The 12,907-nt window shown below is 39.0% G+C and overlaps 1 protein-coding gene and 2 long non-coding RNA genes across 3 annotated transcripts in view; 1 reads left to right on the top strand and 2 right to left on the bottom strand.

The window, feature by feature from the left end:
- Positions 1-6,191: 6,191 nt before the first annotated feature.
- LOC112212936 lies at positions 6,192-8,477 on the bottom strand. The gene is made up of 3 exons (XR_002946791.2): positions 8,109-8,477; positions 7,650-8,027; positions 6,192-7,580 (listed from the first exon to the last, which is right to left on the bottom strand). It is a non-coding gene; the product is annotated as an uncharacterized LOC112212936 (long non-coding RNA).
- Positions 8,478-8,631: 154 nt separating this feature from the next.
- On the bottom strand, positions 8,632-8,919 carry LOC117151720. The gene is made up of 2 exons (XR_004461821.1): positions 8,816-8,919; positions 8,632-8,740 (listed from the first exon to the last, which is right to left on the bottom strand). It is a non-coding gene; the product is annotated as an uncharacterized LOC117151720 (long non-coding RNA).
- A 210-nt stretch (positions 8,920-9,129) lies between these two features.
- LOC100743504 (C-terminal-binding protein) overlaps positions 9,130-12,907 on the top strand; it is a gene marked incomplete in the record, with an annotated part of 5,122 nt that continues 1,344 nt past the window's right edge. Inside the window, 8 exon segments of the mRNA XM_033320979.1 lie at positions 9,130-9,309; positions 9,722-10,165; positions 10,310-10,597; positions 10,685-10,873; positions 11,005-11,094; positions 11,290-11,446; positions 12,283-12,460; positions 12,805-12,907. Of these exon segments, the coding sequence (XP_033176870.1) occupies positions 9,968-10,165; positions 10,310-10,597; positions 10,685-10,873; positions 11,005-11,094; positions 11,290-11,446; positions 12,283-12,460; positions 12,805-12,907 (1,203 nt within the window).

Below are 12,907 nucleotides of genomic sequence, written 5' to 3'. Positions count from 1 at the left end.
GGGGGGGGGGGGCAGAAAAGGTGTGGATCGTTCGAAAGAAATATACAAAGTTAAGAAAACGAAACTCGTCGTTGTCGTCATTGAGGTGATGTAGTCCGAACGTGAAGTACGACCCTAGGATAATGGGGGTAGCACATCGCCATTGTAAACAGACTTGGAAGCAGTAAGCAGCTCCGGGATTTAGTTCGATGTGTCGGAGGATGGGGACAGCGGGAGGTGGTTGGGCGAGACGGGGAGTCTGACGGTTGGGATGAGGAAAGCCGGAGAGTAGGGTGCCAAAGCGGGGCGAGGGTGAGAGGGGACGTGTCGTGAAGAGAGGGGCAGACTGTCGAGGGTGGGAAGTTGCCGAGACATCGATCGGGCCGGCCATTGCTTGCCACACTCCACTACTAGGAGTCAAGATGCCATATCCACTACGAGGAACTAAACTCCATGAAACTACTCTCTGCCGCTCTCTACGCACTTGTCCTAACCCGCTGTAACTCTGTATAGGTGTGCGCCGCGCGCGCATAGGTCGAGCTGACGCGACGAACGTTGGGGACGATCACACAGCAGAAAGAGAAAGAGGTAGGGAGGGCAGAGAGAGAGAGAGAGAGAGAGACAACGGGAAAGGAGGCAAAAGAGCGACGGGGAAGACACGAGAAGCAAGTTTTATGTCCTCTGCGTACGTATTACGTAGCAAGCACGCACGTAGGTGTACATGGGCACATCCACGAGAAAATAAGTGTACGCGGGACTCACTCATCGGTGCTGCTGCTGCTGCTGCTGCTGCTGCTGCTGCTTCCATGCTGGTGAATCGCGCGCATAGAGGAGAGAGAGAAAATCGTTTGTATATACTTGCGGCCCCGTGAGGTCGCTTTTATACGCGCACTCTCTCACATACTTGAGCCGTTCTCGGACGTTCTTACGCGGGGATGCCAGCGAGCGTGAAGTAAGTTATAAATTGGCCGCTCTAATACGTGGACGAACTTGTTCTCCATGTAACCGTTGCGCCTAATGGGTTATAGGTCATTACGCTTCGCTAATGGATTATCATTTCTCTAGGAGTTATTAGTCCTTCCTTGCTCGATTGATTTGAGATATTGTGCTAATCAACGCGTCGAGCGCGTACAATATACATAGATATATGTGTGTAAGTATTGTGTATTTCTCCGAACGATGTGTTCTTTAGATTATCGTGCCTCTAGAAATCATTCATTTCGCTGGATAGATCTCGCATGGGAAAATTTTGTCCTGACTGCGTTCGCGCTCAAATTAATTTAATATCTCGCTAAGTTTCTTCTTAACTAGAATTAGAACTACGAGGTTCTCAGCCCGAACCGGTTTCTTTGGAAATCTTGTCGTCGATTCGCTGAACTTCGCTGGATTTTCTTCAACGTATTTACGATAATAATGATTACTACTGAGCCTGTTCCTTTTCATTTTTTCTCTTGTATTTTTAATATATCCAGTGAAGCATAGTATGTAGTAGCAGCGTATGGAAGGTTTTACGAACAACTTTCTTTGTTTCTTTGGAAGTGATTTATTCCGTGAAGCGCGTCTAGAATGGGCGCGGAAACAATAAGAAAAGTTGTCGCGGTTTATGTGGAAAATTCTGATTCAGAGCGGAAGAGGATATAGGGAACCGTGAAGAAGGAGGGGTTGGCGAAGTCGACGGAGTGTATGTAACTTTGAAACTCAACAAGGGTATATTCATCGCGTTCCCCTACCCATGAATAGAAGGAGACACGAGCTGGCACATGTCTTCAGCCGCACTGGCATTGTTCTTTTTATGTATGCTTCTTGATCGAGTCCTTCTTAACCCGACCGCGCGGTGCAGTGGTGAGGCAGAGTTATGCGAATGGATGGATCTCTCGTACAAGAGATGCCGTAACAATTCTTTGCATCGTAATACTCGAACGGACCGCGACCGCGCGCGCGCACGGTCAGATCTGATTTAACGTCACTCGTCGGCCGGCATGGAGACGCTTAAAGGGATGTTAAACGGATGTTAAACGGTTTTGAGAAGCGTTCCGTGTGCTCGAGTCGTTCCACTCGCCACCTGTCGGCCTCTCTCTGTCTTCAAGGTTTCAGATATGAATGCAACGAATGTGTGTAGTGACTCGACACGAGTCCGTGCTCTTGTACTTTCTCCCACGTACACTCTGTTGCACGCTTTTGCTCTGTAGGTTATTACTGGTTGAAAGTTCGAAGCGACGAACGATTGTACCGTCAGTTTACCGTCGTTGCTCCTATTATCGCTTTTGTTCAACGAACGTAACTGGCGACGCCTTTTGTCAGTGGCTAATTAAAAGTTTCCACCAACTTGGGAATCTTTAACGCTGAATTTTTCTGCTATCGCCGTTGTTCCTTTTGCGCGAACACGAACCGCGCGGCGCTTGAATGGATCCGTAACTCCTGCCGAGGAATAGTTTGCCAAGGTAAACGCCCAGGGACGATGCTGAAACGTAGCGAGCCAAATGTTTTCCAAGTTGACTCGCACAAACTCGAATACTACTCGCGCGAGCCGGGATGAGTCACTGGGTGAGCCGATTTGACTGTCACGGTGCAAAGGCAGCAAGTTATTAATGCGTGCACCTATATCGATCAGTGTGTAAAAGAGGAGGCAGACACGGAGGTTCGTGCTTCGAGCGCACTTTGCATGTGCATCGACATTTGCAGAACCGAGTGCGATCTCAAGGCCGACGCGGCGAATGAATTTACAGAGTTCAACCATTTCTTGTTTATCTTGTTTTCTCATTGCTTTTTCTTTCCTATTTTCTTTTCCTTTCCTTAGTTATTCTGCTTTCTCTCGATCTTTTTTATTTCGCTAAAATTTTCGAAAAGTCATATTAGGGCTAATTTACAAATCCTTTTAGTTTTACGAAGAGAAGGAAGAAAATAATCGTTTTAGTATGTTACAAGAGCAAATATTAAATGAATTAACGGTACGGAAAAATTAGTCTTATCTTCGAAATAATTCGAGATGATTCATAGATATATAGTAATACTTCATGAATTGAATTTACATACTAAATAAGTATGTAAAAAAATATCGCATGAACATAAGCGGTATATACAATAATTTATAAGCTGTCGTTATTAAGAAAAACGTTAGGAGTAATTAAAGTGCTACCGTATTTTCTTTCAAACATTATCAACTGATTTATTGATATTATCATAAATTATTGAAATAGGGATTTAATCTATTCTCTTTGACGAAGAATCAGTTAATTCAATATGATGGAGCAAAAACCATTTCAAAAATTTTCCACATAAATATATACATACTACATTCGATTTAACGCGTAGATATGTATGTCCTACGAAGTATTATCTTTCATTTCTATGAATCATCATGCGTATCTTATGATCTTCAAATATATTATCTGTTTACTTAAAGATTTCTACCTACATAATCTCGTTATCAAATTATTATAAATAAATTATCTCACTTCTACTGCTTTAAATAAGACGGTTCTTGCGCATTTCCAGTTGCATTTTCGAAATTTGTAAAAAATTTAAATTAAAAAGATAAAAGAAATTTTAATCCATGTAATAGCGTACAATTGTATAGCGTTCTCTAATAATTTCGCATTCTACATTCAAATGAATAGCAAGTGCCTTCTCTTGCACAATAATTTAGTAATGATATACTTAATATATGTAATGTCAAAGATCGATATAATTTAATAGCTTAATAATACTAATAAACTACTAATTGTTAATATTAGTATATTGACAAGTAATGAGTTGTTTGTTACAAGCTTTCACTGCACAAACGATTTTTACAATTTTATGTCGAATAATTTGCTAAGTTCGTTCGTAGAATTTTGCTTGTTTTACTATTTTATTAGACTTGTTATCCAAGAGAATTTATTAGTGAGAGCATTGATAACTTGCAAGTCGCGATTGGTAAAATTTTGCTGATAATATTAGTTGAATAGTGCAAGAAGTACCAGGAAATAACGTTTGCGTAACGTCGAAACCATTTACAATTTAGTTAAAACACCTAAATACGAAACTGCTTCTTTTCCACGTCTGAATAATTTTTTGCTCCAAAAAATTATTGGCGCAGGAAAGTTCTTTCCCTCCGTTTGGCCAGGAGAACGGTCGTAACTTCTTTTCAAACTATGTACATACATACATGAACCCTGAAAGCTAAACCTCTTCGTAAGTACCGACTCGACCGGTTTCTTTTTTGCTCTGGCGTACCATCAAAGGAGGGACAGTACGCGGTTGATGCTGACTGGTGTCTGTTACAAAACGATGCTTACAAGCTCCTATACACGTACGTACGCGAAGAAAGGCAACGATGAACGCAAGCGAAACTCGCGCTTTCCTTGGAATCTCGTAAACTTCGTCTTGGAATTTCGATCGTTGCCTGCCACTCTGGCCGCGGGAGGGGGCAGAGTTCTCAGGGAAGTGGGAGAAACATCTTTCTTCCTGAAACGTTTCGTCGAAGTTTACAGGCTTTACCTAGCTGTTTCCAAGTCACTTTTACTTTTGACCATTTTCACGTGAAATTTTATACTGTGTTTTGAAATCTTTAACCGGTAGCAAAGGAATTCAATTTATAAATTACTGACCTTGAACTCTTATGCAGAAATATTACAAGAAATAATCACAAAGGCTTATATCTAATAAAGTGTATCTTTTCAAAATGTTTAATCTTTTAACAATTCATATAATAATCTTAATTTTATATATACACCATACATATGAATCATGTATTGATCGTATTGATGATAGTCGTACGAAAAGGACTTAAGTGTCTTAATTACGTCATTTAAATTTAACACCTCAAACTTTATATCCATGCGAAAGCTCAACAATTTATGCAAATCATCTTAAGAGCGACACTCTTAAGAACGGGCACATGAAACTGCTAAATTTTCTTCAAACACTCACAGCTCGAGGGAATATAAGCTCTGAAAAAAGAAATCTTGCCCCTCGTACCCGCATCCGCGTGTACATACGTGAAAACGTCTCGTTCCAGTTGCAAAATGGATGGCCTGGGTCTGGGCCTAAATGGTTAGGCCGCAGATTGACGCGACCGGTGCACGGAGAGAGAGTAGCACAGAAGGTAAACGAGAGTGACACCGGTCGCGCGCGGGTCGATGCCAATCGATCGTCACGGCGAAACATCGTGACGAAAGTTTGCGGAAAAATGATAATTCCAAAACACATTGCTTATTCGTGGAGCACCGTAGGAATGGATATAGAAGGAAGGAAGAATGGCCAAGACAGTAGGAAGCACGGGCGCGAGACGAAGGGAGAGACAGAGAAAGGGAGAAGGCACACGGCAGGAAAAGGAGAGAGGAGAGAGGATGGAGAGCAAGCCAGGCAGAGGCAGGCAGGCAACCAGGCTGGCAGGGCAGGCGTTGGAGAACCGAAGTTTCGCTTTAGGAGCGGAGAACTTAACTGAGTTAACTTTGCTGCCGAACCAAACTTTCCGCCAACTTTAAGTAGTCGCCTCTCCTCTTCTCCTTCTCCCTTTCCTCCTTCCCTTCCTGCCTTTCTACACTCATGGCCGTTCGCTCGTTGCCCGCTGGAGAGACGAACGTGGAGGCGGAAGGTACCAGAGCAACAGCCCCTCTCTTTACCCCTTTGCCGACCATTTCGTTGTGCCCAAGGATGAGAATGCCCGAACGCCGACACCGATACTCGTCATCATAATTGGACAAGTTTCTTCTGCTCCTTTCTCCATTCTAGTACTCGACAGATTTTTTACTGTTCTCTCTTTCACACACACACACACACGCGCGCGCGCACACACACACACACACACACACGCACACCACCCCGTTTGCTTTGCTCTTTTTCGTTTTCGTTCGTTTTTTACATTTACAACTTAGAACAAACTCTCGCTCTCTTTTCAGGCACGGGTATTTATTTAAGCGTCTGTTGTTCGTTGCGCAGAGTACAACCGATTTTTGTTTCTACAAAGAGGAGGCCGCGTTGTCCTGTTTCTCGATGGCTCGCAGATGGCGCGTCGATTTTTATCATCTTAATTGGACGAGTATCTTCTTTCGTGTTCTTTATTCTTATTTCGTAATTTGAACGAATTCCTTGTTTCGTTTGCATTTATCGATAAACATGTATTGTTACAAGGAAAATTTATTCTTTGCAACGTGAAGATTGACTTTGGTTTTTGGTTAATTAAATGAAACTTCTGAGCTTCTGAAATTTCTGATTTGTAACTGATAAATTTACGTGTGCATAATATACCGGATATATCCAAGAGACACGAGAGAAGTTAAAATATTTTCCTAAAATAATTCCTTCATTTAGAACAGTAATTAAAATAATGACGTGATTTGTGTTTAAAACTGACCTAAAATACGTATCTATTGGTGCTAACAATACATCGCTTTAAGAAGGTTTCCACGATGCCATATGCGTCATTATAACGAATGTTATCGCTAGTGCACTTTCCTAATAGACTTGTTTATTTTTAGCTCGCTATCAATGAGCATTCCTAACACCGAATTTCAAATAATAAAGATTTTGTTATACCGAAATGGTTTGATTCTAATTAACTCCTTATGCATATTAATAGAAATATTTGTCACGGAATATTTAACACATCCGTCCTTTATAATATCGTTATATTGTATGACTTCAAGAAACAAGAATAAAAGATGCATGTACGTATCTTTTGCAAATATATTAACACTCTTATTATATAATAACAGAAATCTCTGCTCAAAGTAAACATATAATGTAACTTAGCTTGACTTGCGATTAGTTAAATTTAAACTTAAGGATAATGCAATTCTTAATTAATTAATAGCTATATCTCCTTTTGTCTAATTACATATTCATAAGACGTGGCCGTATTCTTGAACGTTCACGCTGAAAAAGTTTCGTAGCGATCGTATTATTAATGAACCTTTGACTTAATTTATGGGATCCTTCTTGAATCTGAATACACCTCCTCTCCTTGCCGGTCGATATAAAAAAATTTGCCGCGATTATTATCGCATTGAAGTCGTTTGAATTTCACGTGTCACTAACAAAAACCTAGTCACCTCTCCGCGCGGTAAGTTTTGAAACAAACTTTACTTTATCGTGGCTCGATTGTAGGAAGGGAGAGAGTTGGCAGGACGAGCTTCCCTCCCACCAACGGTTCTCCGCCAAGTAAAGTTGCTCCCAGGTTAGACAATAATTGGATAACTTCGCCCTCATAGCTCCCCATCCCACCGGCAGCTTCGTTGCCCCACCCTTGCTCTGCTTTTCCCCTCTCCTCCCTCATCTCCCTCACCTCCCTCACCACCCCCTTCCTCTCCGCCACCCTTCATCGTTGTATCTGTAACTCGAAAAACTCTGTTGCACACTGAGATTAAGCTAAAGGGTTGAATTCGACCGCTTAGTCGAAACGTTCGTTCTAAAAGCTCGATGAATTTTTAACTCGTTCTGGAATATCTTTCGATAACTTTTGAGAAGCTTTCATTGCTGTAAGGAACATTGACAAGCGAACCTTATAAGTTGTAAACATTACATACAAGGTGATGCGTGGCTCCTCTAAGTACTTTGTTAATTGATAAAATTTTAACAAAACTTCATTTTATAATACAAATTTATATCATAAAAATCATCTAGAAAACAATAAAAAAAAAAAGATAGATTTGAATGTTAGGTCTTGTAATATTTGTTTATTTACTTACTCGTAAATGCGAGGAGGAAGTAAAGATTATAACTAACATAGTAACATTGGGTATATTTCATCATCGTAATCATTTATTCATGCGCGGAACTGTATAACAAATAAAAATGTTCTTTCGGGGCGCACTTCCTCGATACATTGCTCCTCCATGTTACGAACTGTACGTGTATTACGTATGATATACGTTGCCAGCTGTCGAACAAGGGCTTAATCTCGCTTCCTTGCCTCTCCTCCTTTTGATGATATGAGCTTGCATTTTCGCTGAGTTGGCACAACATGTGCCCAAGTCAAAGTGCTTGGGTTTGCACTCTACGTTAGTATCGCATCCTCGCTTTCGCTGAGGCCAGCAGCGATCTCATTTTGTAGCCTTCTCTGCGGACTGTGTTTCCGATTGCTTGTGTGTATTGACCCACAGATTAAACATTCTTAATGTGTATCATTTATCTTATATTAACCTTACCACATAGAATGTTTCTGCTACGGCGGGCCAACTACTATAAACTCACTGAACAAATCTCTGCGAGCACTTGTAACAAACGAGATCTCAATCTGTGTCGTTGAGTGTCAATGAAAAAGCTGAATGAGAAAAATAGTTGACATAACAGGCTAGAAAATTAGCATTATGGATTTCTATTTATTAACGCGCTCTGAAAATTAATTGTAGGGTATGACGATAAGTGTATGATTGTTCGCAATTTCTTTAGTATAAAGCAGTTAAAGTAACGTAGAATTTTCTATTTCCGAACAGAGAAGAGAAGGTTGTTTGAATTGTAGTTCATCAGAGAATATTCTATAGCACTACACGGAAGTAGTACTAGTCTAGGTTATACCAATTGTCAAGAATACCATATTGAAGTACTTTGAAGAAAGTTTGATTCATTTTTGATGATCTTGGTTAATTGTCGTGTGGTGACGGCGTCTGACGAGGGCGCCACGTGTCAGTTTCTCTACTTTCTTATGGAACTTCGCTGGTTCAGCATTTTTCCGTTCCGCCATATAAAAGCACCGGGTACTAAATCGACTCTTATCGAACATATTTTCTGTTTTCGTATAGTTGCTTGCGTATTGATCATATTAGTAGATACCAAGATTCTGAGAACTGGAATTTATGAGTTACTAAGCAGTTAATCGGACATTAAGCGTGCAAATGCATCATGATTGGTTTACAATTGCTGCCGAAAATGGGCTGAAAACGTCGACCCACTAACCAAAGCCAGGCATTCTATTATCAGTTCCAAAAACATTTGCCCCAGCTAGTAATTTCGTTCTCGATACACGGTGTGTCCTGTGCAATAATTTTTACCGCTGTCTCACACCGAAGTGTAGAAAGTTCATACGCATTTTTGTTTGACATAACACCGACGTTATATTCTTGAAACTTCTTATATTTTCCAAGCGCTTCTATCACTGTTCTGGACACGCGTACTGCGCAGGTTAAGCCGGCGCGTTTCAAGGTAACCTAAAACATTCGGTTTCGTACACGCTGTTAAGTGTTTCGCTTTCTGTAAAATAAAGTAATGCTAAATTTTCTCACTTAACTGAGTACCAATATCTTGCCGAACTATTCATTGCATGATATTACATCCGTGAGTGAAATATTCGCAACCATACGTATCACATGGATTTCTTTTCTACGAAGAAATTCATGAAGGCGTCGAAATGTATGTTTATTGACCGAAGTTCGTACTTCATACGTATTGCGCTTTCTTTCTTAATATTTTAATTATTGAAGGTATAAATGTAATTGGCAACACTTTTTTTTTTTTTAGAAATTTTACCGCAAATTTTATCTTTTTAATATGTATAATTTATACATCAAATATTATAAAATAAATTCTAATACAATTTAGTTTTGTTTACGTTAACTGCAAAATATGTACGTATAGTCGATTACTACGAAATGATAAATAATTTTAATTCATTATTATTACTTAGTGGACTTTGCATAAGCGATATTTTAATTACTGTATTGCAACATCATACATTAATAGACATGTTATTATGTTATGTATATAAGTATGGCAGGTTTCAAATGATTTATATCTTAAATGATATTTTATTTGAAATTTTCAGGAGACGGTGTTCAACAAGTCGTGATGCGTTGGGGGTTCGGCGGTCCTTGTCCAAAAACCGACCAGAAATCAGTGTTAGAGAAGCAATTTGTGTGACAAAGCATAAAAGTGCAAAACTGTATTTTAAGATATACTCAGAGGCTTCCTTGTCAGTGGACTGTAGGACTTCCTTGGAAGAAAGCAGACATTCTTAGTGACACTGAAAGTACAAGTGAAAAATATAAAAATTGGGGGGGCTGTTTGACCGATGGACAAACGGAAGATGATGCCCAAACGCCCTCGAATGGATAGCCTGAGGGGTCCCATTGCAAATGGACCCATTCAGACACGACCATTAGTGGCTTTGTTAGATGGTCGAGACTGTTCTATTGAAATGCCGATTCTCAAAGATGTTGCAACAGTAGCCTTCTGTGATGCACAGTCGACATCAGAAATTCATGAAAAGGTAAGTTATCTATCTATAAATGTGTATTCTGTGTTATTAAAATTTCTTTTGATTAAGAAACATCTTTTATTTTATTATTTATAATATTTATAATAATATTATATTATTATAATAATTCGAGATGTTACTATAACCTTCCTGTAGGTATTAAATGAGGCAGTAGGTGCACTAATGTGGCACACTATAATTCTGACAAAGGAAGATCTCGAAAAATTCAAAACATTACGAATCATTGTTAGAATTGGATCTGGGGTGGATAATATAGATGTCAAGGCAGCAGGGGAACTTGGTATCGCTGTGTGCAATGTGCCTGGATATGGTGTTGAAGAAGTAGCTGACACTACTCTTTGTCTTATTCTAAATTTATATCGACGTACATATTGGTTGGCAAACATGGTACGCGAAGGAAAGAAATTCACAGGTCCAGAACAGGTAAGAATTTTGAAATGTGCATAGTATATCTATTGTGCTACATAGCAAAAGTATTAAAAGTCCAATTTCATATTTGATGTCTCCTAGGTCAGGGAAGCTGCAACAGGATGTGCAAGGATACGGGGTGACACACTTGGTATAGTTGGGTTAGGCAGGATTGGTTCTGCAGTTGCCCTGCGTGCCAAAGCCTTCGGTTTCACTGTCATTTTTTATGATCCCTACCTACCAGACGGAATTGAAAAATCTCTTGGTCTTAACAGGGTCTACACATTACAGGTTTGATATCAATGTTGTTGTTGTTTTTCTTTCTTTTCTTCGTTTGTCTTTTTTTTTTTTTTTTTTTAAGGTAATAGCGTAGCAATCTCAGTTATATTCTATAAAACTTATAATTATATGATTTATTACAGGATTTGCTATTCCAGTCAGACTGTGTATCCTTGCATTGTACCTTGAACGAGCACAATCATCATCTTATTAATGAATTCACCATCAAACAGGTATTACAGGCCAAATTTGAAGTTTTTTTTTTTGTTTTTTTATAGGAAAATTACTTCCCTTTTTGTAAATGTATCTTGCAATAACAATGCAATATATAATGATACAGATAAACAACCTTGTTAAAGATTATTAGTTATCTGCGATAAATTCTGTATTTTTTTGTATTTTATTCACATTAACTTCTTGTATCGTAGATGAGACCTGGCGCTTTCTTAGTCAATACAGCAAGGGGTGGTCTGGTTGATGATGACGCTTTGGCCGCAGCGTTGAAACAAGGCAGAATTCGTGCAGCAGCACTTGATGTACACGAAAATGAGCCATACAATGTTTTTCAGGGTCAGTCATCGCAGTGTGAGTTTTATCTATCCATACCACCTAACCCCTCTCTCACGTAACTAACGTTTTCCTTCATCATCTTGATCCTCCTTCTTCGCTATTGGATAATGTAAGCTCATGCAACTAAGGTAACGCTCAGAAGAAGAAAAAAGAAAGAGAAAGAGAAAAGAAAGAGAAAGAAAAAGAGAAATATTTAAGATATGCAAAATGTTAAATTTCAAATTTTCTTATGTATAGATAGTATAGAAAGAATATATTTTTACTCATATCATAAATATAAATTATTGCAAGGTGTAGAAAAATCAGGTGTAGAATCAGGTATTTTTGTTTCATTGCACTCGTGATATACAGAAGAAACGAAAAGAGTTTTAAAAAATAAATATAATCGCTAATAACTGTGAGCAGTTGATGCAACATCCAACATAACCGACAACAAAACATATGTGTGCAAGAATATAATTACAGAGAGAAAATTGATAGCAGACGAGTATTGATATAAAGCACAATAGCGATACAAATCGGATAATTATTATATTAGTATAATATTGAATATATTATTGTACGTTTTAAGATATCGTCTGCAAAAACGATTTTTTGAAACATTCTTATAATCCAATGCTCTGAAATGTTAATTACATGACGATATCTTAATGATTTATTAACATAGTATTATAGTGTATTCAATATTAATGAGTTCATTAATCAATCATGTATATTACTGTACATTGCTTATATATACAAATTTGATTTCGCTATTATTGGATTTGCTTAATGCGAAGCGCGCGCGTGAAAATTGATTCATGAATATTGAAGGGATAGTAAAGTAGCGTATTTCTGTATGTGTTCTATAGGTCCTTTGAAAGACGCACCCAATCTATTGTGTACACCACATGCAGCGTTCTACAGCGATGCAAGCTGCACCGAACTGCGTGAGATGGCAGCCAGTGAAATACGAAGAGCTATCGTTGGTCGCATACCCGACTGCTTACGAAACTGTGTGAACAAGGAATACTTCCTTTCCTCGACCGGGTAAGCTTCGTTCGTATGTTAAATAAAGAAAGTTCAGCTTAACTTAAAAAAGAAAAAAAAAAAAAAGAAAAAGAAAAAGACATCAATAAAAAAAGAAATCAGCGTAGGGTATTACTTTTTTTTAGTATCGTTGCATTTGTTTCTCTTACACCGGGGAAAAAGATATCGTAATTTTTACAGAAACAGATTTTCAAGCAGATGTTAACTCGTATTACATGGAAAGAGAATCGAGTGTGTAAAGTAACGTGGTTAGAAGCGTTCGAACCTTTGGATTTCCTAAGATCGATTGGGCACTTTGTAAAAGGCATTTATCGAAGTGGCCAATTTCTTTTCGCTTTCTCCAGCAGCTACCCTGAGGGGATCAACGGCGGATACTATTCCGGGGGGCTGCCCGTTCAACAGGCGCATTCAACGACTCCTCACGATTCTGCACCCCCACCTCCTGGT

Source organism: Bombus impatiens, unplaced genomic scaffold (assembly GCF_000188095.3).
Source record: "Bombus impatiens unplaced genomic scaffold, BIMP_2.2 scf_0382, whole genome shotgun sequence".
NCBI classification, from domain to species: domain Eukaryota; kingdom Metazoa; phylum Arthropoda; class Insecta; order Hymenoptera; family Apidae; genus Bombus; species Bombus impatiens.
The sequence above is the reverse complement of the archived record's forward strand: the minus strand, read 5'-3'. Positions and strand labels throughout refer to the sequence as shown.